At 41.5% G+C, this 24,596-nt stretch overlaps 1 protein-coding gene across 1 annotated transcript; it reads left to right on the top strand.

Moving 5' to 3' along the window:
• Positions 1-3,280: 3,280 nt before the first annotated feature.
• THBS1 (thrombospondin 1) lies at positions 3,281-18,929 on the top strand. The gene is made up of 21 exons (XM_061463366.1): positions 3,281-3,377; positions 4,112-4,689; positions 5,235-5,310; positions 5,558-5,754; positions 5,949-6,074; positions 7,642-7,735; positions 8,054-8,227; positions 8,607-8,783; positions 9,111-9,284; positions 9,469-9,596; positions 9,717-9,869; positions 10,284-10,502; positions 11,023-11,130; positions 11,590-11,749; positions 12,131-12,249; positions 13,900-14,134; positions 14,604-14,831; positions 14,982-15,253; positions 15,558-15,655; positions 15,766-15,905; positions 16,575-18,929. The coding sequence occupies exons 1-21, from the start codon at positions 3,311-3,313 to the stop codon at positions 16,580-16,582; spliced, it is 3,531 nt and encodes a 1,176-aa protein (XP_061319350.1). The 5' UTR covers positions 3,281-3,310; the 3' UTR covers positions 16,583-18,929.
• The last annotated feature ends 5,667 nt before the right edge of the window (positions 18,930-24,596 follow it).

Here is a 24,596-nt window from a genome sequence, read left to right as displayed (position 1 = left end):
AAATGTGAGCTATCACAGAGCTCAAATAAGTTGAGGATCCAGCTGTACATTTCCTCAGTTTTCATTTCCAACACTGGCAACTTCAGGAACCATACTTTTATCAATTATAATTGATAAAACCTTGGCCACACCCATCCCACTAAAAATTAACCTCTCTGTTCAAGTCAATGAAGAGTTCACAAAAAGCTATGACATTTTTCACTGAAGGCTTTATGCAGTAAGCAAAATTATTCTCTGTACAATAACTGCAAGAGTCCTAATTAATCCTGCATACATTAAGAATTAGATGAATGCTACTACAATAGGATTTAATTACAAAAATTCTGAGGGTATCATGAACACATTAACTCAGTCTGAGCCAAGGGCTACAATGGAGCGAGATCGCATCTACACTCACAGAAGTGAAACCAGTATCAATGTTCTCCCCAGTACTTATCCTATACCCATCACTTTTTTCCACCTTCTTTTTTTGTTTTGTTTTTACAGTCTCAAGTGAAGCAATGCTAAGAAGCTTTGGACTTGTAAATATATTATGCAATGAGTATTCAATGAAAATATAGAAGGACCCTGAACTCAAGAGAAAGTAAGGAACAGGATGTCACTCCAGAATTCACAGCAAGAGTGAATGATGTATTAATCACATCAAACATCCAAACATACCAAGATCTGGCTGCCAGTTTTAACAGAGCTCACATTTGAAGACATCCAAATGACAACAGGTAAATTCCACTAAGTGCAATTCGACATCAAGTCATCTCTTGCCCACCAGAGCAGAGCTGTGTCAAATTCCAGCATCAGCTACACAGATGTAAATCGGTACTAGGCTCCACAGAAGTCAACAAAGCTAGGTTTACACACTGTGGTAAGAATGCGAACCTAAAAGTGTACGACATGCTGAAATTATGGGTCAGGTTTTGACCTCAATCATGATGTTGCATTTCTGGTGTAATCAGAAAATTCAAAGTTGAATTCTCATTTTAAAGGCATTTAAAGATGAGTTCACATTACAAAATCTCACAATACCGAACAAGCAGCAGTATTCTGATGAAGGTGACACATTTGTCCACACACCTTTGGCTGAAATAAGAGGGAAATTTTTGACATTATTTTTCGTTTTGAAGTAGACAGGTGCCAGCCCGAATCTCCTCACTTAAGGTAAAAACACTGCCAAGGTTCTCTCACAGGCTTTCAAATCTAACTTCTGCTTGTCTTACTGACACATGAAGAAAAGCTTGATCACAACTCCCCAGGCTCCAAGACACAAGCTCACATGAGCAGCAGCCCCTCTGGCTTCCATGAGACAATCCACTAAAGAAACTCACTGGTATATGAAGGGCTTAGGGAGAGGTCTACTAAGAATTGCAACTACCTATCAATTAAACCTGCCCAGGTAGGAACAATCAGTGTCTCTTTCTTGCTGTTGTTTTTGTTTTTTTTTTTCCCTTGGTGGGGCTCTCATCATCATCATCATCATCTCTCTCCTCTCTCGGGTTTTTAACTTGAGAGACACTTAAGGTTTTTCTTCTATGAATCATCACACCATAAGGAGGCTTACTTCAGCTGGTATACTCTATCTCTTAAGTTAAAAGGGCAATCATTCTGGCTTTACCCTAATATACACAACTCTGCAGCTATCTCACTCTCCGGTCACAGATTTCCCAAGGCATTTCCTGGGATAATCGGTGGAGTACTAATGCTTCCTCGAACATCAGCCATTCCGACTGCCTGATGCGTTTTACACAGTTCAGTTCAGAGTCCAACTCAGTCACTGCTCAGGGTTGCCAAGCTCGCTCCGATTTTCCCTCCCCACAAACGAAATCGTCTGACGAGATCCTTCTCGTTCACTGACACGGCCTTCCGCATGAGCACGTGCCAGGCGCGCAGAGACCGGGGAATGCAAAGGAATTAACCATTTTTGGAACTCGACTGCTTCCAAGCCGCTTCACACACTCCGGTCACTTTCGGTCATACAGAGTATGTCGTGACGTAGAGAATCTGCCTTTTTAACCTTAAGAAGCTTTCCTCTTACCTGAAATCCAGGTTACGTGGGAAAATTTTTGGAGGAAGCAGCATTAGTCACTTTGCTCATTAAACAAAGACGCTACGGGGCTCGGCAGCAGAGCAGCGTTAGTCACCTCACCCCTAAGGGCAGTCTGAACCGAGGGTCACCCCCGGGCACGCTCCATGCAGCGACAAGCACCAGAGGAGTGGGAAGGCGCCAGGTCGCCGCTCCCCTCTCCCGCCTTCCTCCTCGCCGCCTCTCTCCTCTTCTCCGACACGACCCTGCCCTGTCTAGCGAGAATTTATTCCCCTTTCGTGATCCCAGTCTCACGGTGCTGTGTGCTCCGGCCAGCGGACAGGAAGAGAAGCCTTTCACTAACTGAATTAAGTTAGTTAAGTGTAGACTGCTCTCACTCAGTGTCTCGAGACAGCCGGATAGCGGTGTTAGGCACACCTCTACGGTAAGCCCCGGCCGAGCCGCCGGCAGACCCCTGCGGCGGGATGCCCGCCGGCCGCGGGAGTACGGCTGGATGCCGGCCGGAGAAGGCCAAGACACCCGCGCTCCTTAGCGCGGGACCAAGAACAGTGCGAGCGAGCGGCCGGGGCCGCTGGAGGGCAGGGGTGGGGCGGCGGGGAACGGGTGCCAGCCGCGACTCTGCCGGTTCGAGGAATGAGGGGTGCCGGCGGGAAGGCGGCGTCGCACTCGGCGGGGGCTGCAGGACAAGCTCTGTGAGAGCTCGAGGGGCGCCCCCAAGCGTCGAGGCCGGGCGCTGCACCGCCCTCCCCCGGCCAGCGGGGCGTACCGGTCGGGCGTACCGCCGGCGGCGGCACCGCAGCCCGCCCGCCCCCGGCCCTGAGGAAAGCTGTCTGCGGGCTCGGAGCCGCCCGGCGCCCGCCCCCCGCTTCCTGCCCCGCCGCCGCTGATTGGCCAGCCGCGTGCCGAGGAATGCGAGCCACTCTTTAAAGCGGCGTGCGGCGGCTGTCCTGCAGTGCCCCGGCAGCGTCGTTATTCGCTGCTGCTCGCTCGCCTGCCTTCCCTCGCCGGGACAGTCGGCGGGTGCCCGGAGGTGCGGGAGGCCGGCGCTGCCCACCCGGATCGCTCTCCCCGGAGGTAAGTGCTGAAGCGGCTCCCGCCGCCCTCCCTCTCCCCTGCGAGGGCGGCAGGGTATCTGTCCCGTCCCGGCTGCCTCCCGCCTCCGGGGAGCCTCGAGAGCCGCCGGTGCGCCGGGCGGTAGGTGCCGGTCTGGCGGCAGCACGGTGACCTTCTTCTTGTGGCTGTCCCCAGGCTGTTTAGAGGGAGCCCTGTGCCATGGGGCCAACAGCTGCGCTCTGCCTCCTCCTTCTGCTCTGCGGCTCGGAGGCGAAGCGTACTGCAGGTAAGACCAGACCCGTGCCAGCGCTCAGAGCAGACAGGGAAGGGAAGTGGGGTGGCGGAAAGAAAACGCTTCTTGGTGTCTCTGTACGCGGCTGAAATTGCGTTCGGTGGTGAAGAGTGACAAAGCTGTCAATGGACAAAAACTTAACCTAAGCATCAGCTGTTTGCGGATAGGAAACTTTCTCTAGTGTGGAGTTTGTGTAACCTTCAGAAATAAGAATGCAGTCTTCAGGGTTGAAGCACATAGCTTGTACCCCTCTGCACTGGTCAGAGGAAAGGGGGAACTTGATGTAGGAACTGGCTGAAGAAGGGATGGGGCTGTAGGCTGCTGTCATGGTGCCACAGAGGATCTGCTGCTCTGCTTGCTGTCACCCAGCTGGGTTAGGCAAGCCCCTTTTCAAGCCCCAACACAGCAACATTGCAGCCTGGGCTTCTGCTGTCAGCTCTCCACCAGAGCCTACTGAGGTGCCAGAACAGTTACTACCTTTGTGTGTCGATCAGCAGGTACTTGGCACTCCTGTGCCGACTGGCTCCTGTACAAGAATTCGCATGAGCTGCCACACAGCAGCTCCTGGTGGGACTGCTGTATCGTTGGGGCTATGTCTGTACTCTGATGTGAGGTGCTGTATCTCACACCATATGCACTATGTATGCTAACAGTATGTTAAGCAGTTCTGAGCGTCTACTCTGCTTCTTCTTGTCCCTTGCTCATATATCTTGTTCTGATCTCCGCAGAGTCCAGGAGCGATGACAACAGCGTCTTTGATCTCTTTGAGCTCACTGGCTTAATTCGGAAGGGAGCTGGGCGCCGGGCACCCGGGGTGCACCTGGTGAAGGGACCAGAATCCTCCAGCCCTGCTTATCGCATTGAAGATGCCAGTCGCATCCCTCCTGTCCCTGACTCAAAGTTCCAAGACTTATTAGATGCCATCCACACTGAGAAGGGCTTCATCCTCCTGGCCACTCTCCGGCAAGCTAAGAAGAGTAGAGGCACGCTGCTGTCCGTGGAACAGAAAGATGGCTCTGGTCATGTCTTCAGTCTAGTGTCAAACGGCAAGGCAGGCACCCTGGACCTGAGCCTTTCCGGTGATGGCAAGCAGCAGATAGTGTCAGTAGAGGATGCCTTGCTCGCTACAGGACACTGGAAGAATATCACCCTGTTTGTGCAGGAGGACCGAGCTCAGCTCTATGTTGGGTGTGAAAAAATGGAGAATGCAGAACTGGACATCCCCATCCAGAACATCTTCACTAGGGACCTGGCCAGCAGTGCCAGGCTCCGCATTGCCAAAGGGGGAGTCAATGACAACTTCCAGGTAAGGCTTTCACTGATGTTTCGCCTAGTGTTTTCAAACACCCACCCTGAGGTGTGTTAACTACTCAATCATCCTAAATAGCTGCAAAGACGGGGAGAAGGAGCTCTGATTGTTTTGCGCTCATCTGATGCAGACCATCTCTAAATCTACTAAACTTTAGTACTGGAGTTTGAAGGGTGAAGCATTAGATTTGCAGGGGTATAACTTTCTGCAGCAATAAGAAGGCATTGAAGCTTCCAAACAGGTAGCTGTAGTTTCACTGCTCAGCTTCCGAATCCTCTTATATGAGATTCAGAAATTCCTGGGGTTTTTCCTTCCTGCCTGGAGAGCTGCCAGATCCTTGTGGTCAAGGATAAGAATGTTAGGAAGCAGGGCTTGTTATCATTAAGGAGAATAAAGCAACGTGTTTCACTTTGCCATCTGTCTGTCATGAAATTACTCCTAATAAACTTATGTGACCATAAGTTACTCCAAGCTCTCTCCATGCAAGCTGTACTTTACCTTGCAGTTGCTGCAAGTGGTTGTAATTCTTCCTCTGTCCACAGGGACTGCTGCAGAATGTGCGGTTTGTGTTTGGAACAACCCTGGAAACTATCTTGAGGAACAAAGGCTGCTCCAGCTGTAAGTTTGCAATCTTTCAAATCCAGTGACCTATTAAAAATAAGATTCCTCATTGCATTAGAAAGACAAGTTGAAACAGAACTCGGAAATATGCTGATGTGCAAATCCACGCTGCATAAGAAATATGATTATATTTCTGCAGGCAACCTAGTGAATTTGATGGCAGCTGTTTAGCGGGTATTACCATAGAATGATAAATGCACATGGTAAAAAATGCATTTATTTTATGTGCATTTGTGTCTCTTAGCCACTAGTGCGATCATTACTTTGGACAACCCTATCAATGGTTCAAGCCCAGCTATCCGCACTAATTACATTGGCCATAAAACAAAGGACATTCAAGCAGTCTGTGGTTTTTCCTGTGATGAGCTAACAAATATGTTTGTGGAACTGCAAGGGCTCCGGTCCATGGTTACAACACTTCAAGACAGAGTTCGCAAAGTGGTGAGTGTTGGTTAAATTCATAGTACCTTTCATTAACTGGCCCTTAGTGAATGAATTATAACCTGTCCTTTGAGAGCCTGGATAAACAGTAATAACTTTACTATGACTTTTGTGGAAAAAGGGTGTTTTCTGCATTAACTTCTAAATATCTTTTCTCTGCTTTTCTTCCCGCTTTCTTTCCCTCCCCCTCCAAGACTGAAGAAAATGAACTCATTGCCAAAGTAGTCCAGATCACGCCCGGAGTGTGCATTCATAATGGAATCTTGCACAAAAATAAAGAAGAGTGGACTATTGACAGCTGTACTGAATGTACCTGCCAGGTGAGATTCCTCACATTCATAAATCCTCTGTATATAAATTCATGAGTTGGAATTAACAGATATTTCTAAATGACACTAAGAAAGAGCGAATCCTGCACAGAAATGGGCATACTGCCAGTAGTCAAAGAATTATTTGGTTTATTTCACCCTACTAGATCTCTGGTATAAAAGCAGCTTTCATGCAGTGTTACAACAGCAGTATTTTAGAAAATTACATATAACATCACTCTGATACAGCTTTTAAATCACTTTTAGTTCCTTAATTTGGGGAATGCCTGTATCCTTTATATAAGTCCATAAGTAAACTAAAAGTCATCATCAGTAGAACACATTCATAGTACTATTAGCTTTGCTCCCTGGAATACTTTAAATCCGCATTCTGTACTTACTGAACCTCTTGCTGGCTTAATAGGAAAAGACGTTCAAAGTATTTACCAAGTACTAGAAACTTAAGAGCTTTTTTCTTTATCTAACAAATGCTTCTAGTTGTGTTTTATAAGCAGTCACAGATTACATGGAGCAGCAGATTTCAGGGTAGCTATTTAAATCCCAGGATTGCCTGGCAACATTCTTATGCTTTGTGTTCCACTACTGTAGAGTGTTGGAAAAGTACACCAAAATGTACAATTTCTGAGTTTCTTTAAACTCTTTGCTTGCTCCCGCTGTGGAGTACCAGTCTACTGAAAAGCGTGTTAACTAGCCTGCTGCTGTTTAGAAACTAAAGACTGAATATTTGTACATATGCAGTCCAAGGCATCTCGCCAAATTCTGCATCTGCTTCTATAGATCTCTGCATCATTTGTCTTGTAATCAGAAAATGATACTGTGACTTCTGCATTTACCTTTTTCCTACCAACCCAGTTACTCAGTGTTAGCTGTAATTGCCTTAATGTGGTCATTTGCCTGGGGATATTAAAATAGTAAGCATGACAGAATTCTCCTGACCAAGCTGCTACCTTCTGGGAGCAAAACTACAGGCTGCCCTTTAGCTCTTACCGAGATTGGAGGTGTATGTTCTTACCCTGCCTGTTTGGCTTAAATATCAAAGACGTCTAAGTATAAGTTACAGATTTCATGGCTCTTGAGCAGAGTCCACCAAACTCATTTTATCTTTACTGTATAATCAGCTTAAATTCATATTAACTGAAAAGAAAGTTGGCTTCTCATTCATGTTTCATTCCCTTGAAGTCTGACCTTATACTTGAGGTATCACGTGATAGTTTTTACTCTAGCCAGCATCTGGTAGCTACTCTTGATCAACTTCTGCAAAACCGAAATACTGCTCTTGGTGGACAAATAATGAGTGAGAATGGGAGTGAGATGAAGTTGGACTGAAAATACCTGGGACTACCCTGTTGTATTAGCTCTAAATACAAGGGTCTCTACTTTAGAGGTGCTGTTGAGTCTTGAAGTGCTGCAGAGAAGATCTCTGATCACTTAACCAGGCTCCAGACATCATTTATATTCCACTTATTTCAATTCTCATAATTCATTTTAGAACTCAGCAACTATATTATTATTTAGAACTCAGCAACTATATTATTTCAATTCTCATAATTCATTTTAGAACTCAGCAACTATATGCCGGAAAGTGTCCTGTCCTCTCATGCCTTGTTCCAATGCCACTGTGCCTGATGGGGAGTGCTGCCCTCGATGCTGGCGTACGTACTTAATGCCTTCACACTTGTATTGCAGTAGGCTTCATCTAGCTAGACCCGTGCTGCTCTAAAGTGTACAACAACTGGATATAACCTTGCACCACTGGAGTAAGGCTATCCTGATGCCTCTTTGAGGTTAATCATTTAGGTAATGCATGTGAGCACTGAAATGTTTGAGTTCTTGGCCTTTATCTTGTACAAGAAAGGAAGATGCCTGTGGCTTTTCAGGACAGCTGTGTCTCTTTTTTTGTGAAGAGTGAGAGAAAAGGCTATAGAAAAATATACAGCTGCAGTTTTATTCAGAGCTGTATCTCTCTGCAGCTAGCGACTATGCAGATGATGGGTGGTCTCCTTGGTCTGAATGGACTTCGTGTTCTGTAACGTGTGGGAATGGGATTCAGCAGAGAGGACGATCCTGTGACAGTCTCAATAACCGCTGCGAAGGGTCTTCTGTACAGACTCGGACTTGCCACCTTCAGGAGTGTGATAAGAGATGTAAGTACTTGACCTGTTCACACTGGTAATAAAATGCAGACTGCTTTTATTGGCTTAATGTTAACAGCAAAGATTACCATGTAAGCTTTGTCACTGGGAAGGAGCAATGGCTTTAAGGATCTTGATTAATCAGGTAAAGGGTTCCAGATACCTAATGCAGTGAATAGGCATGTTTGGGCATTGCTCCCAGGGCAAAATTTGAGGCTGTTTAGATATACAGTTTCTCTAGTGACAAAACAACTTGGTCAGTGACAGTGCTGAGGCTGTCCAATACCTGTGGAGTCTGGTACAGTTCTAGTACTGGCTATGTCCAAGGTGTTGTGCAGCTGAAGTGTGTTCTTCAGGAACTCTATTAATAACGGACATCTCTCTCTTGCAGTTAAACAGGATGGTGGCTGGAGTCACTGGTCACCATGGTCATCATGTTCTGTCACTTGTGGCACGGGCATCATCACTAGAATTCGTCTCTGCAACTCACCGGTGCCACAGCTGAATGGCAAACCTTGTGAGGGTGAGGCACGAGAAAACAAGCCCTGCCAGAAAGATCCTTGCCCAAGTAAGTGCATCCATGTCATAACTTTTAGTAGCTTAAATGGTGAACTTCCTGAGTAGTTGCTATATAGTCTAGCTCTAGTAATATTCTCCTTTTAAAATTGGGGGTGGGCTAGCTAAAACCTCAGAGGTTAGTTTCAGGTGAAACTGATATGTTTACGTGAAACTGTCTTCTATGGCTTTCCAGTAGAGTCCATTAATTCTGTCACTTATGTCTGAACAATGTCTGAGGTGCTCTCACTACAAAAGTAATAGTCCTTAGTCAGGAAGGAACTAGTTGCACCACTGAATTTAAAGCTATATGTGACTTTTAACTTTTATCTTCCTTCAGTTAATGGCAACTGGGGACCATGGTCTCCATGGGATGCTTGCACAGTGACATGTGGAGGAGGACTTCAGAAACGTAGCCGTCTCTGCAATAATCCTGAGCCTCAGTATGGTGGGAAGACTTGTGTTGGTGAAGCTAGAGGGACTCAAGTTTGCAACAAACAGGACTGTCCAATTGGTGAGTATTCATTTTCCCACAAACATCTGAAGGTTGTGTACAACCTTGGAAATACTGATTAAAAACTTTGACATAAGTCTAAAACACAAGTGCTAGAATTCTAAACCAGCATATGAGCCAAATACAGCACTGTGGCAGCATGGCAAATGTCCCTCATCTTAACAATTTCTTACTTGTTTCTCAGATGGGTGTTTGTCTAATCCCTGCTTTGCGGGGACTACATGTACCAGCTCCCCTGATGGTTCCTGGAAGTGTGGTGCCTGTCCTCCTGGTTACCATGGTGATGGTATCCACTGCCAAGATATTGATGAGGTAAGAAGACTAGGGTTTTCCCCTTGAAAGGGAGTGAAAAAAGATGGGAAGGGAGAATAAAATCACAGTGGTTTATAATGCTAACCATTTTTTTTCCTCTATCTCAAACTTGTATTTCAGTGCAAAGAGGTTCCTGATGCCTGCTTTGTGTTTAATGGAGTGCACAGGTGTGAGAATACTGAACCTGGTTACAACTGTCTTCCTTGTCCGCCACGTTTCACTGGGACACAGCCATTTGGTCGCAGTGTTGAGGATGCCATGGCTAACAAACAGGTATTGTCAACTTGAGAATTATTCTGGGTTATGAAATCTCACAAAGTTTCTGAACCACAGAAAGCACCTATGCGTTTTAGGGAAGAAGGACTTGGCACATTTAGTAAAATACCATCCCCTGTGATTCAGAACAGGAGAAGCGTTAAGCAGTTTGAGTTCAAAAGGAGTTTTAAGTGCCTTAGAGATTTTTGTAGTGCTTGGTTCCATTTGAAAATGAATAGGGTTTGAACAAGAAAAATAATGATTAGTGGTAAGACTGCTACTGGATTTGGGGAGTGGAAGAATGTAATGTATGAGACGTTTTCCTTCCTGATCAAAATAAGCATGTACTGTCTATGTTTTATTTGAATCTCTGGGAAAAATTAGGGATAAAAAGATGTTTCCAGTGGATTTAATTTCTGTGTGGTCTTCTAGGTCTGCAAGCCACGTAATCCATGCACAGATGGAACACATGACTGCAACAAGAATGCCAAATGCAATTACCTCGGCCACTTCAGCGACCCCATGTATCGCTGTGAATGTAAACCAGGCTATGCTGGCAACGGTATAATCTGTGGAGAAGATACTGACTTGGATGGGTGGCCAAATGAGAACCTTGTTTGTGTTGCCAATGCCACTTACCACTGTAAAAAAGTATGTTTTCCCATCTACTGTTACAACAGCTTGTCTGTCTAATAAATGTACAAAATATATTAGGTTTGAGGTGTGAAGCAAGTCTGTCTCGTTCAAGCTATTAAGCTATCCTCTCTGTCAAGTATACTGTTAGGAGACTTGCTGTTGCTTTAGATGTCCTTGCAATATGGGGGAAAAAATGAAGCCTGAGAAAACTATAAATGTTTGTTATAAATGTTCTAGGAAGACTCTAGCTTAGTCTAGGCCTATATCAGCCGTGCTCTGACAGATACCTTCAGAGGAAGAAAAGAGGATAAGATTCTGAAAAGCAGCCAAATCTTTGTTTCAAAAATGGTTTGAACTATGGCCCTCTAAATTTTAGCTAGTCATTACTGTGAGGATAAGTCTGAGACTGTTACAGTAAGATAACAGTTACTTGACAGAGGCATTAGGACTTTGCCTAATGATTAGATAATACCCACTAAAATCACTGTTGTAGTCATGCCAGGAGTAACCTCATCTATATTCTTCCTCCTTCTAGGATAACTGCCCTAATCTGCCCAACTCTGGGCAGGAAGACTATGATAAGGATGGGATTGGTGATGCCTGTGACAATGATGATGATGACGATGGCATCCCTGATGACCGGGTAAGACAACACAAAAGATGAGCCTTGAGAATGTAGTTTTCCTATTCCACTTCCTTCTAAGGTGGGGTCTAGATTCTAACCTTATTCTTGAGAGGACCATAGGAAATAGCTGGTACTGACTGTTGATATGTCCAACTGTGCAAATTAACTTTCTGCAGCTGGTTGAGCTTTGAAAGTGAATAACATCTTTTTTATTTAGTGAGGGGTTTTTGTGTTTGTTTTTTATTATTTTGTTTCATTGGGGTTTTTTTGGTTGGTTTTTGGTTTTTTTGTTTTAACTTCAGCCATTTCTATGCTCAGGGAAGTAATGGTGTGTTTTGAGACAGAAGCATTCCAGGTTTAACTGTTTCTCTGCCTTTCATTTCTCCTTTCATATAGTGGTACAAGCATAAGCAGAATCTGGTTAAAGCTTTAATTGGATTCTCTTTTAAAGGCTGACTTTTTTTCCTGCTTTTGCAGGACAACTGTCCATTCATCTACAACCCACAGCAGTATGACTATGATAGGGATGATGTTGGTGACCGCTGTGATAACTGCCCCTACAATCACAACCCTGATCAAACTGACACTGACAACAATGGAGAAGGAGATGCATGTGCAGTGGATATTGATGGAGATGGTAGGTGGTCTCTAAATCACTACTTTACATGATTTTCTAATCACAGATTGTTGAAATGTACTCATTTTCATGTTTCATCCATAAACACATGAAATTTCTCCTCTGGTGGTTTCAGGACATAAGATTACTGAAATAACAATTATAGTTAATGGAAATTGACTTTGAAATATACATATTTTGGCACAGTTGAATTCTGGCTCTGCTCTTGCAGACAGTAGGGACAGAAGTGTGTGGTAGAGCTAGTGATGAGTTAAGTTTCAAAGCTTTCAAATGCTGCTTACAATGCTTTCAAAAAAATATGAAGAGTGTGATGGTTTTATGCAGTCCTGTGCAGCATGTAGCCATCTGACTTTCATTCACAAGCTCTTCTTCATTTTACAGGGGTCCTTAATGAAATGGACAACTGCCAATATGTCTACAATGTAGACCAGAGGGATACAGACTTGGATGGTGTTGGAGATCAGTGTGATAACTGTCCACTGGAACACAATCCTGACCAGGTAGGGGATTTGCATTATATAAACAGAAGGCTGGCAGTATTAAAAAGATAGTATGTTGTGTATTGTAGAAAATACCTGAACAACAAGTGGCAACTTAAATTTGACATGTTCCAAATCATTCTTATTAATTTGCCAAATGGTGCCTTTATCAAAAAACATGCCTTCGCCATTCAAACAGTTGCTAGGTATTTCCTGAAAAGTAACTCTAGCGAAGATATGTGAGACTCTTGCAGGTGCTTGTCTCCTAAATCTCTCTTAGGCCTGTCAGTTGTGGTGATTCTCATAGTAAGGATATGAAATTCCTGGGAGCACTGTATGAAAAATGGATAGGTAGGAACTACCTGCTTCATAGCCTGAAGAGCTGTTTTCACGTGGACACAAAGTTGCTCTTTAATCTTTGTTTCTAAGTTTGAAATGGATGCATTTCAAAAGATGCACCTTTCCTACCAGTAAGTTAAAGGCAGCACAGGTGCTTTTCTCTAAGGAAAAAGCACAAAATTCCTCTTCATAAAAGTCTAGGGGGATGCAGCCTCTCACACAATTTGCTGGTTCAGAAATGTCTGAAGCAGTAGATAAAGCCTGTGCCATCCTGTCATTTACAAGGCTGTAGTTTAATAGCTTCAGGGACATATACATATATGGAATGTTTCTAGGGTTAGAGAAGGTGTTGCAAATCAGAGGAAAGTGCAGCCTAAAAGCAGAGTTACTCAAAATATTTAAATAGATAAGCAAGACTAAGAAATTTTATATTACTACTTCCCTAAGGGTAGAAAGTGCCTGAAGAACCTTTCAGACAATGTTTCTTCTGATATTTTGAAATCTTAATATGACTCCAGTGAGGTTGGTTTGCTTGGCTTTTTTTTTTTTTGAACACTTTTCTAATCAAGTTCTAGAAGCAGAAATAGTAGGTTTCAAACAGCAGAAATTAGTAGCTATTCAGACTGTGTGGTATGCCTTCTGTCTACACCAGCACCAAGGTAACTCACCATTGTTGACAAGACTCTACTAGACTAAACCCTGAGGCAGCCTCAGGGATGACTGCATTGGGTTTGTGTTGGTTTGGTTTTCTTTTTGCTTAGTCGTCTTCTGAAATAAGAAATGACTGGCTAAAATACATGATCAGCATGCACAGCAGTTCATGCAGCCCTTGATACTAAGGGAATAATTGTCTTGACTGAATCATGGGGCATGAAGAGCATTATAAGCTTTTATGATATGGTGTGGAGGCTGTAAAACAAAGACATGGTGGACTATGTTTTACTGTCTTCACCGGCTAGGTACAGAGTAGTCTGACCCTATCAGGTCCTTGGAACCAAGGAGTTGCCAGAGATGGTAGGAGGTGAAGTACCCAGTGTTCAGTATGGTAGACTAGTAATAGTCATGTGGCAGAAGGGAAAAGAGAATCAGATGACTATGCTGCTTTCTGCTGCTGTGGATTCAAATTAAAACCAGGACAATGCCAAAGCAGCCTGAAAGCAGTTAGCACAGGAAGCTTGAAGTAGGCATGTATTAATCCTAGTACCTCACTACACCCATCTTAGTTGTTGCTAAAGCAAGCAGAAATCTGTTAATTCTAGCTGTTAAGACTCCTATTTCAGCCTTTTTAAAGTGGATTTTTTTTGAGCGTTCTTTATCTTTTTCCTTTCTTAGGAAGATGCTGATTCTGACCTCATAGGTGATCAGTGTGACAACAACCAAGACATAGATGAAGATGGTCATCAAAATAATCTTGATAACTGCCCCTATGTGCCCAATGCCAATCAAGCTGACCACGACAAGGATGGAAAAGGTGATGCCTGTGACCATGATGATGACAATGATGGCATCCCTGATGACAAAGATAACTGCAGATTGGTTGCCAACCCAGATCAAGCTGACTCTGATGGTAAGATGGCCAGTATCATAGTAATACTTTAAAAGTATCTTCCAATAGTTTTGATGCATGGATTTTTGGTTGGTTGGTTGGTTTCGGGGGTTTTTTGTTTGTGTGTGGTTTTTTGTGACAGTTTGGGTTTTTTTTGGTTTAGTTTTGTTTGTTTGGTTTTGTTTGTTTCTATACTAGTTAAGGTTGGACAGAACTTCCAAGTAACAAAAAGATAGAGTGTCTGTATTGTTATAGTACTCCTCAGGAGTAAGGAGCAATGTAAAAATGATTACATACCCAACTTATTCCTAAAGCACTATCAGGCTGGAGTGAAAGGGCATTTATACAGCAGCTGTTGTGGCTTCTGTACCGTGGCTGCCAGTAGTACCTGGACAGTCAGAGATCTGCAATTAAGATTACAACTCCGAGTTGTATGATTCAGAAGCGAACAACAATAGTGATATAATGGTGAATTACTTGTGTCCTGCAGGTGATGGACGTGGAGATGCTTGCAAAGATGACTTTGATCAAGACAGTGTGCCAGACATTGATGATATCTGCCCTGAAAATGTAGACATTAGTGAAACTGATTTCCGAAAATTTCAGATGATTCCCCTGGATCCCAAAGGAACATCCCAAAATGATCCAAACTGGGTTGTTCGTCACCAGGGTAAAGAACTGGTTCAAACAGTCAACTGTGATCCTGGCCTTGCAGTTGGTAAGGGGAAAACTTTAACTTGTATTACACAAAGACCTTACTTTGGTTTTGGGTTGTGGGTGGGGAGAGGAAGAGAACCTGGGATGTTAATGAGTTGTTTAGAATCACAAATGAGTGGCACCTAAAAATTTCTCCTTTAATGCTTCATAGGTTTTGATGAATTCAATGCTGTGGACTTCAGTGGCACCTTCTTCATCAATACAGAAAGGGATGATGATTATGCTGGCTTTGTATTTGGCTACCAATCTAGCAGTCGTTTCTATGTTGTCATGTGGAAGCAGATCACCCAGTCTTACTGGGACTCCACACCAACCAAAGCTCAAGGCTACTCGGGCCTTTCCATCAAAGTTGTGAATTCCACCACTGGTCCAGGAGAACACCTTCGTAATGCTCTGTGGCACACGGGAAACACTCCTGGACAGGTAAGAGTGGCATTTTGATAACCTACTCTTTTGCACTGTAAGAAAGGCTGTTCTTCCAACAGGGTAGGCACTGTACATGCTGATCAGAACAGCATGGTGGTCTTGGTGAAGACTGATAACTAAGTATCTGAAATCTTGCAAAATACTGTATAAAATTAACAGGACTGCATGCTGCAGACAGTCTTTTCAGCACAGTGGATCATTGTTTCTGGAATTGTGGAGTAGTTTCCTAAATGCAGTCAATTTCAAAATAATGCCTATGTTATCTCAGGTCTCTGGTTAATAAAGAAATATTCTTTTGTAGGTGAGAACTTTGTGGCATGACCCTCGTCACATAGGCTGGAAAGACTTCACTGCCTACAGATGGCGTCTTAGCCATAGACCAAAGACTGGTTACATCAGGTTAGCATCATCCTTTTATCTGAAGTCACTATCACAAGGAAAGTAGGTATCTGTAAAGATGAACCTAACAGAAGCTTATCAAAGATGGCTGACCTATTATCTCTTTTTAGGGTTGTAATGTATGAAGGGAAGAAAATCATGGCGGACTCAGGACCAATTTATGATAAAACTTACGCTGGTGGTCGGCTAGGATTATTTGTCTTTTCTCAGGAAATGGTGTTCTTCTCAGATCTTAAATATGAATGCAGAGGTAAGAAAGGCATTGCATTTAAGATGCAATATATAAATGGTTCAATAAAAATAAAATGGATCAAAAATAAGAGCTAAGAGGGAAGGTTCACCCATGATCTTTTATGGGTCAATCTCAAGTAAGTTCTGCAGGCAGAAATAGGACACCTTCCTGAAACTCTTCACAGCTAAAAGTTTAAATGTAAAAAAATCTAAATATATTTCTATCATTATTTTGATGTATCAGAAGTCTATGTTGAGCTCCAGATATAAAATATATCTTGAATATCCTTCAAAATGGCTCTAAAATGAATCAGCACAGCTGATGGTCCAAAGTGAAAAATCAGAATACCAGCTTTAGCAAGCAAGAGGGTAGTGTCTGACATGCAAAACACTGATGTACTTAAAAGTAAGCAAAGTAGAATATTGTCCATGAACTGCAGGAATGCAGTATAGTGGAGGTATATGACTACTTCTAGGTGCCCTAGCCTTCTTAAATTATGACTTTATGTCACAGTTACATGGCTACATTGACTAGATTCCGAAGTTTATCGTGAGAAAGTACCTAAGCACTTTCAGTTGTCTTTACCAATACGTTCTTTACAAATGCCTGTAGGGATCGATGTCTTGGACATAATCATGCATAATACACAGAAATATTTGAATATCTTAATTTTTTCTTTTTTCACAGATCCATAATCACAAAGTTATTGGATCCAGAGACTATTTAAAAATGCTGGTATTGCACCTTCTGAAATGTTTAGCCTTACGAATCCTGGGACCATTATATTATTCCTTCCTTTCTTCTTTCTGTGTAAATGCGGACTCGAAACACATGACCTGCCTCAAGAGAATGCTTTTGAGAGTATGAAAGTGAGAACATACTTGGAATCTGACCTCTGCTGAAGTGGAAGGAAACAAATGTGTCTTGCAAATGAGAATTGTCTTCACTGAACAAGCACACTTTCAGTAGGAAAGACATTTGTTTGCTGTTTATCACAGTGCAGTGTCACTGCCTCTCTAACTGGAGGTCCCATGGAGTAGCATTTTGTAAAAAGAACATCCTTGGATGTGCTGTGGACTACTTAAACTGAAGACCTTTCATTGTGTGGGGAAAAGGGATTTTGGGTGGGAGGGAGAACTCCAAGTCTTTTTATTCTTTATGGGGGAGAGGATTTTTTTTGTAATGAGGGCTGCACTGCTTTGGTTTACATCCATTTAACTTGGAGGAATTATAGTTTTATATGTCATATGTTTCAGATGAAAACACAGCCTTTCGCTCCATTTGTGGTGAGCTAGATCACTGCTCTGTTACACAGGACAAAGTAGATATCCTAAAACTGATTCCTGTGGTGGGAGGGGAGAAAAGAGGATAAAAACTGGCACACTGGATCACATCAGCTTTGGGAGAACTGGGATATACAATTAGATTTTTTTTTTTTCTGATTTAGATGCAGATCTTTCTTACCTTTAAATATTTTCTTTCATACACGGTGCCAAGAAGCACCACCATCTCAGCTAGCACTTTGCTGTCCTTCAGGAAACCAGCAGGTGCTTCACTTTTTATGGTTAAAAAGGCACAAATGTAATAGTAATGAAAACATTCCATAGATGCTTTAAACCCCTCACTTTGGAGGGGAGGGGGCCTATAGATAAAATACTGAAATTGTAAAATATTTATTTTTACTTATCCTTGATGTTATAATGACTGAGGGATTATTGATTAAAGCAACAAGAAATGCGTCAAGACTATCCACCTAATCATTGTTACAAGTCTTCATGGCTGTTGGATTGTAAATACAGATTATTTATTAACTCTGTTCTATATGGAAACTAGAGAGGGTTTAGATGAGAAAAAAAGTCATCTTGTCTGGAGCAGATAGTGCTGATGTATTTGTTACAAAGACCAGTTTTCCTATAAAGGCTTTGAGGCACAGGGAGAAGTGATGGGGTGGGGGATGGGATGTTTGTTTTTCTCAGTCTGAGCTCAATGCTGGCTTTTCCTTTCTTTATGCAAGGCAGTTGGTAGCCTGGCAGGCAACTGTTGTGCAGTGCTAAAACTCGAGTCTCTTGGGATGATAGCAGTTCTTGTCTCATCCCTAGTGCTAGAGATAAGGGAATGACAGTTACAATCTTAGCAGTTATTTAGTGCTGGGAAATGTCTGCAGTGCTTTACCACTGGTCAGTGGGCCTGATACAAAACCAGAATATACCCGTCCTGAGGAGACTGCAGAGAGGCACCATGACCACACCCTGTAACCATTCAAACCAGCTGTTTGTGCCACTGCACATTCATTCGTGTAACTAGTCTTGTGTGGCAACAAAGAAGGAATTCTTCACAGACTAGACAGAATTTCAGGAGCTCCTTGCAAAAGAGGGAGAGGGCTTGATTTTCCTTAGCAGAAGACCCTTCCCCAACAGAAGGGGCAGCATCTTTATACCTATTCTATTTCCTTGTCTTTTCAAAAAAAAAAAGGAAAATAACACAGTGAAAGTTTTACGTACAAATATTACCTCATTGTTGTGTGACTGAGAAAAACCTTTGGATAAAGCAGAGTTCAAATGTCTAACAAACTTTAAAGCTACTGTAGTACTAAAATGTTAATGCTGTACATAGTCAGAATTTCTTTGCAGAAAATGTATTCCCAGTAAGGAAATAGCATTGGAAAAAAAAAAAAAGTTGGATACAATTGTTGTGTTATATTTTTTCCCGTCATCTTGTATACCATTGCTTGTATTTTTATAAATTATTTTTCTCATTGCCATTGTAATAGTTAATCACGTAATTGTGTAGATAGGCTATTTAAATAATTTATCATGAAATGCTACCTGTAGAGTTAGTATTTCTATTTTTATAAAATGTTTGCACACTGAAGATTTTTTTTTTGCTTCCCTCCTCCAGATGTTTTTGCTAGCATAATTTTCTAAGAACATGCTTTTTTGTAAACATTTTTAACCATTTTCCATTTTAAAGTTGTGTAAGTAAGTTGTACAATAAAGCTTCTTACATCCAAAGAACAATAAATCAACAAGGACATTTATATTTTACACCTTTGAGCCATAGTTTTATTCATGTTTTGTAGTATCAGTGATTCACCAGAGGTATGTTATTTGTCAAATTTGGTTTCAAAGCATGCTGTCTCTACTCTCTTTACATTAAAACTATGATGAGGGGATGCACCTCAGCTTTCACTCCAGCTTTGACCTGAAGACTCTCCTGCCTGGACAGCTGGCAAATTGGATTCTGAAGGCTTCGTTGAAGACTTCTGTAACTGCAGACACAGCAATGCTGCCCATGATGCAGCCACAAAATACTCGAGGGATTTCAACCATCTCCAGCCAGGCATATCCCCTATTTCCCTTTCATGGGAAAAGAAGCAGCATGATAGCTGTTAACATCTCTTCTAGACTGAGAGTGCTAGTGTGATCAAAAAGCTGATGGCGTAGCACTGTGGCAACTGCTGGAACTTGCTAAAAATAAGAGCATTTAATAGTAGTTGTTCCATCTTTACTTGCAGCAGCAGGTTGTCCAATAAGCCTTTTACCAAAGCCAAGTGTTATATTAGAAGCGCTAGATACCCACATAAGAAGTGTATTTAGGGGATCCTGCAGGTATACAAAAAAATCTTTACATCTACTTTTCCTGATGTTGAAGAGCCCTGCTCTATGACATTTTCCCTATTTTTATGTCACTAAACTTTTGAGAACAGCCCCAAATATTTGATTTTATCCTATTAGGAACAAAGAGAAAAAAGACAAAAATCTTGACCTTTTGCTTCCTGCAGTTCTGGTCTCAAACTCTCTTCTTGCTTCCCAGGAGCACCAAGACTGAGAACTACAAACAAAGAAATTTCCCACTTGGAGAAGTCTCTTTACTGTGCTTGCAGGAAAAATGTGTTACTCTGGATTTAGAAAGCCAGTAAGTCATACGAACAGATGTATCCATGTATACATATATGTAGTTCTGGCCCAAAGTTTAAAGCTGCTGATGTGGGAGAAGATCACCATGGCAGCCGATTCCAACAACCTTGACTGAGCCCAAGACAAACTTACTTTCATGGTAATTTGTTGCATGCATTTAAGTAGCTAACATTAGTGTAGTATCTGAATTGGGATGATACACGCCTTAGAATAAAAAAGGCAAGCCATGTGGCTTGTGTTAAGCCATAGGTTAAGTCCACCCTCTTGTTTCTTGGGAAGTGCAAACCAGTAAGAAACAAGAAAGAGCTGTAGTTGAGATAATTAGGCCTGTACTTGCCCAAAGAAACAACTGTCAAAAACCAAACAGGGAAAATATCCATACTTACCAGGCAAAAAATCCATAGGTGAAGCCTGTGGGAAATATGCTGTTCCCAGCTCCCTTCAGACTCATCAGTGGGCCACATAAGTGTACCAACTAATACATGCTGCTTCTAGCGTTACTGGGTACTTGGCCAACTTTTTTTGCATAAATAATCTTTGAGCTTCAAGCTATTGCAGAGTGCAATGTTTTCTTACTATAGTACACTATTCTCAGAGTCCATGTAACTACAGTAGCTGAAATTTTCAAGTAGTCACCTGCATCAAAGCTATGTTCAGGAAATGTAGTAGTTTAACCTGTAGATTTCAATAACCTATAGATTTCAATTTCAATAAATATGGAGATAAAGGGTGAAATAACTGTAGCGAGATCTGCATCTTAATGACAACAGCGCACTTTTTACTGATCTTGTAATGATTTTGTAGTGAAGTCCATAGTATGGTAATTGACTGATTTTTCAACATAAACTCATTTTGGAAAGCATTGCCAAGATAATAGAAGAGAGCATCTCCCATGTATCCACAAAGGGAGTTCTAGCTCTTATTTCTCATCTTTTCCAAGAGAAAAAACACAGGTGCCCAAAGTTGTACACATATTTAAACAGAGTTATGACAAGAGGAAGAGAACTCATTAGAGAAAAGTGTTTGGCAAGAAAAAGTCTTCAAGATAAAATCTTCCACAGGAAATCCACAGACAAGTATCACAGAGAAACTTGGATTTTCAAATTTAGACAAACCCTAGAAAGCCCAGCCATCCTTCTTTGTCTTTAATCTTTCAACTGCTTTCTGCTGCTAGCCTAGGCAATACATACAAGAACTAAACTGGGTGCTGCTTAGATGTTGTGCCAGTCTCCCTTGATGACTCCACTCACAAAATGTGTATGGAGAAACCATTTTAGTGTTATTGTAAAATTAGAGTAGAATGCCTCTGGAAAAACCCTTCCCACCAAAACTATGCATACCAAATACACTAAAGAAACAATAGGAAAATAATGGCACAGAACAGTGTTTCCACAAGAAAATTGCAAATTTTAAGTGTGGTTGGGGGGGAAGTTCCAAATACAAAATGCCTATAAATCAAAACTATTCATGCACTTCAGCACTCTAAAGATTAATACACACTTGTGGGTATTCTAGTTTGCTGGGGGGTTGTAAAGCATAGTAGATAGGATACCACAGATGCAACTGCAAGCAGTGAACTATTTCACGTAGCTTAAATGACAGGGAGCCTTTTATTCTAACTACTGCACCTGGATTCCAGCCAATCCCCCAGTGAAATGCATAATTGGATAACTGTAGGTTATAGCATTAGTAGCATTCAAGTGCTTCTATTCTATTTAAAAAGGAAACAGTTTCAGGACCTTTAAATCTCACTACAAATAAAAGAGCAATTATTTCTCAATAAATACATCTGTTGAAAATTATTTTAAAAAAAAGTAAAAAACAGTTATTATTTTTCCTGATTTCAGAAACCTTCCTGATTTAACAACTTTCCAAGTGTCTGCCAAACCACCTTGTCTTCTTTGTCTACCCTTCAAACTGTGAGACACCCAGACATGAGGCTCTTTTCTGGCTGGTGGGATCGCTCTTGAAAGCGTTAACAGTGTACAGTGCACCTAAAAAGCAAGAGAGAAAGACCTAGGCTAAAGCCTTTCTAAGAGACATAACAAAAGGAAGAGGTGCACTCATATTATTTGATGACATTTTTTCTAGAAAATAGGGTTCTTTAACAAAATCTTAAAATTCTTATCAGTGCTGAAATTACAGGACTGTAGTGGCAAATAACAGCCTCTCACCTACCCTCTCTGATGTGGAGGTAAAATTGCACCCTTTCTAGCACATGAATTACTGGCATTCTTTTTCGCACTTCCAGACTAGTCTTTGCTACTCTGATGACATGTTTAAGCAGCCCTTTCCTCTCTGATCTATGCAGCAGATGATTTCTGCACAGCCTGTTTTCACTCTCTGCTCAGCATGTCCACTGACTCTGCAGGAGTTCTGCTCGGGAAGTGAGGGAAAGCATGCACTACAGCCCCACAGAGTGGATGCCAGCCATCATCTGGCTTGGAAAAAGCATTTGGCTGAAAATTTCTGTGGGGCATTTTACCCTCCTCTTTTTCATTTTTTTTAGGATGAAGCTGGAAGTTTTTCACCCCTTGATAGAATTACTTCAATTTAAACTTGAATTCTGGACATATAAGAATAACTTCTCTCCTTTTATCACTGTTATCAATAGTCAACAAGCTTTTTTTTTTTTTTTTATATCAGGATATTTAGTCTATCGCTTTCCTTTGAAATGAAAAAGACCCTTAACTGCTCTATATCTGCATAATAACTATAAAGCTGGACTGAAATCCTTCTACCATTACAGTATACTGAAATCAACACTTTTAATCATCTGACTCAAATCTATGTTTTATAGTATCCATTTTATGTGATATGTATTATATTAATATATATAATTTATATATATTTATATATAAAAACAGACATGAGGTTATGAAAATGATTCAATCACCCTTATTTTCTACTTTCAAAGGAAAGCATTATAGAGCTTGTAATTTTAAAGGGCAAATCATGCAGCATCAAAACATGCCCCCTAAAGTAAATCAGTATCACAGCTGAGTACCGTTCACCACAAACACCAGCACTATATGTATATTATTGGGGAATCTCAGTGACAATGGCAGAATGGCTTGGTCATATATTGCTCAGCAAATAGATGCAAGCACACCAAAATATCCTCTTCATGGGTATGTTGCTTTTATTATTATTAATTTTTTGGAACAAAATTATCTATCTTGTGCTGTAAAATAACAAGATAAGGAAGAAAAGGAAGTTAAGATAAGGAGCACAAAACAGCATAAATCCATGTGCACACTTTAAATTTCTTATTCCTCAAGTTATCCTCAGGATAACTTTAAAAATCAGTCTCCTGTTCTTGCTGTGTTTTGGGATGAACAGACCTAGGGAAGACTGTAAAGAAGCTAGTTATCAGAATCTTTCACCAAATACAACTTACACTGAATAAAGTTATATATTTTGGGAAACCTGCTTCCAAATCCTCAGGCTGCAAGCGATAATTCATTTAAATATCTTAATCATCACTGCTGTATTATTCCCCCAGGAGAAGCTGCCGCATTCCAGTGCAGCTGGAATTCAAGTGGCGAGCCGACTGAGGGGTTATTGCAGGTCACAACAGTGAGACACTGAAAAAACAAAGAAAAATCCATGAAACCTCCTGGGCTCAACTTTCATTTTACCCTGACATTGTGGATGCTTCAGCAAATGACCTTGTCATTATATTTTATATAATATCTCTGTTATTCTGTACCTCATAACAGTAACTATGTTTTACCATATATTTTTATCTATCTCCTACACTTTTGCTTAAAACTGATAATTAAAAGAAGGGTTTGAGCTTTTATTTCACCTGCAACATCAAGCAAGAAATAAAATCTTCTCACATATCCTGTTATTTTATATAATGGAATAGAAAACAAGCACAGATAAATATTAGACCATTAGTTTTTGACAGTCTCTGAGACCCTCTGTGCCTTTGGAATAGCATTTCATGAGCACTAGGTCCCTGCAATTTGCAGTGCAGGATGCTTGGCACTTTCCAAGACCTGAAGTAAAGTAACAAGAGTTCCTGTTGGAATTAAGTCAATAATGATTCAAACTTACTGCTTATCCCTGAAATGCCAGATGTGAATAAAGGGTTGTATTCATGGCTTCAGGAATGTTATAAGGCTTAGCCAGAGAACGGTGCTAGAAAAATCTTTCTCATAACAGTGAGATATATAAGAAAAAAAAAACACCAGGAAAGTAAGAATTAATTAGTATTTCTCTTTGTATATGTTGTAGATATTTTACATATGATCTTGAAACACAACTTAGTTTTCTTCCAAAACTACCCAAGCACTTCAACACTGTTTTTGAGAAGGACACTGTAAAACACAAATTCCATATAAAAGTTGTTGGACTGTGGAAAGTTCACAGTAGAGCTAGTGGACAGTCCTGCAGAAGTATCACACAGGCACAGAAAATAGTCTTGAAAAAACTTGCCGGTATTGCTTAGATTATATTTATGGTAAAGAGATTATGACACAGGCTTAAAAAGTTTAAGGAAGATAAGAAATACACGTAGGTGAGATTTGCAAAGCTCCATGAAATGTGCTTACAGCAATCCTGTGCAGAGCAACAGGACTACGCAGAACGCCCAGTATCCAGGGGTGTGTTATTGCTGTTGCAGAACAAGTTAAAATATCAGAAAATAAAACAACATACAGCAGTTGTTTGTTACAAATATAATGTTTCGTTTAAGTTTCTTAATTCAAAGAAAGTAGGTTAGATTCTGATCTCTATTGCATCCACACAATTACAACTTCCTACAAGAGTGTACATCCACTCA

Source organism: Pezoporus flaviventris, unplaced genomic scaffold, assembly GCF_033815535.1.
Source record: "Pezoporus flaviventris isolate CSIRO_AGI_PZ_B2104156 unplaced genomic scaffold, CSIRO_AGI_Pfla_v1 ptg000036l, whole genome shotgun sequence".
Taxonomy (NCBI): Eukaryota; Metazoa; Chordata; class Aves; order Psittaciformes; family Psittacidae; genus Pezoporus; species Pezoporus flaviventris.
This window is presented reverse-complemented; position numbering and strand designations above follow the sequence as displayed.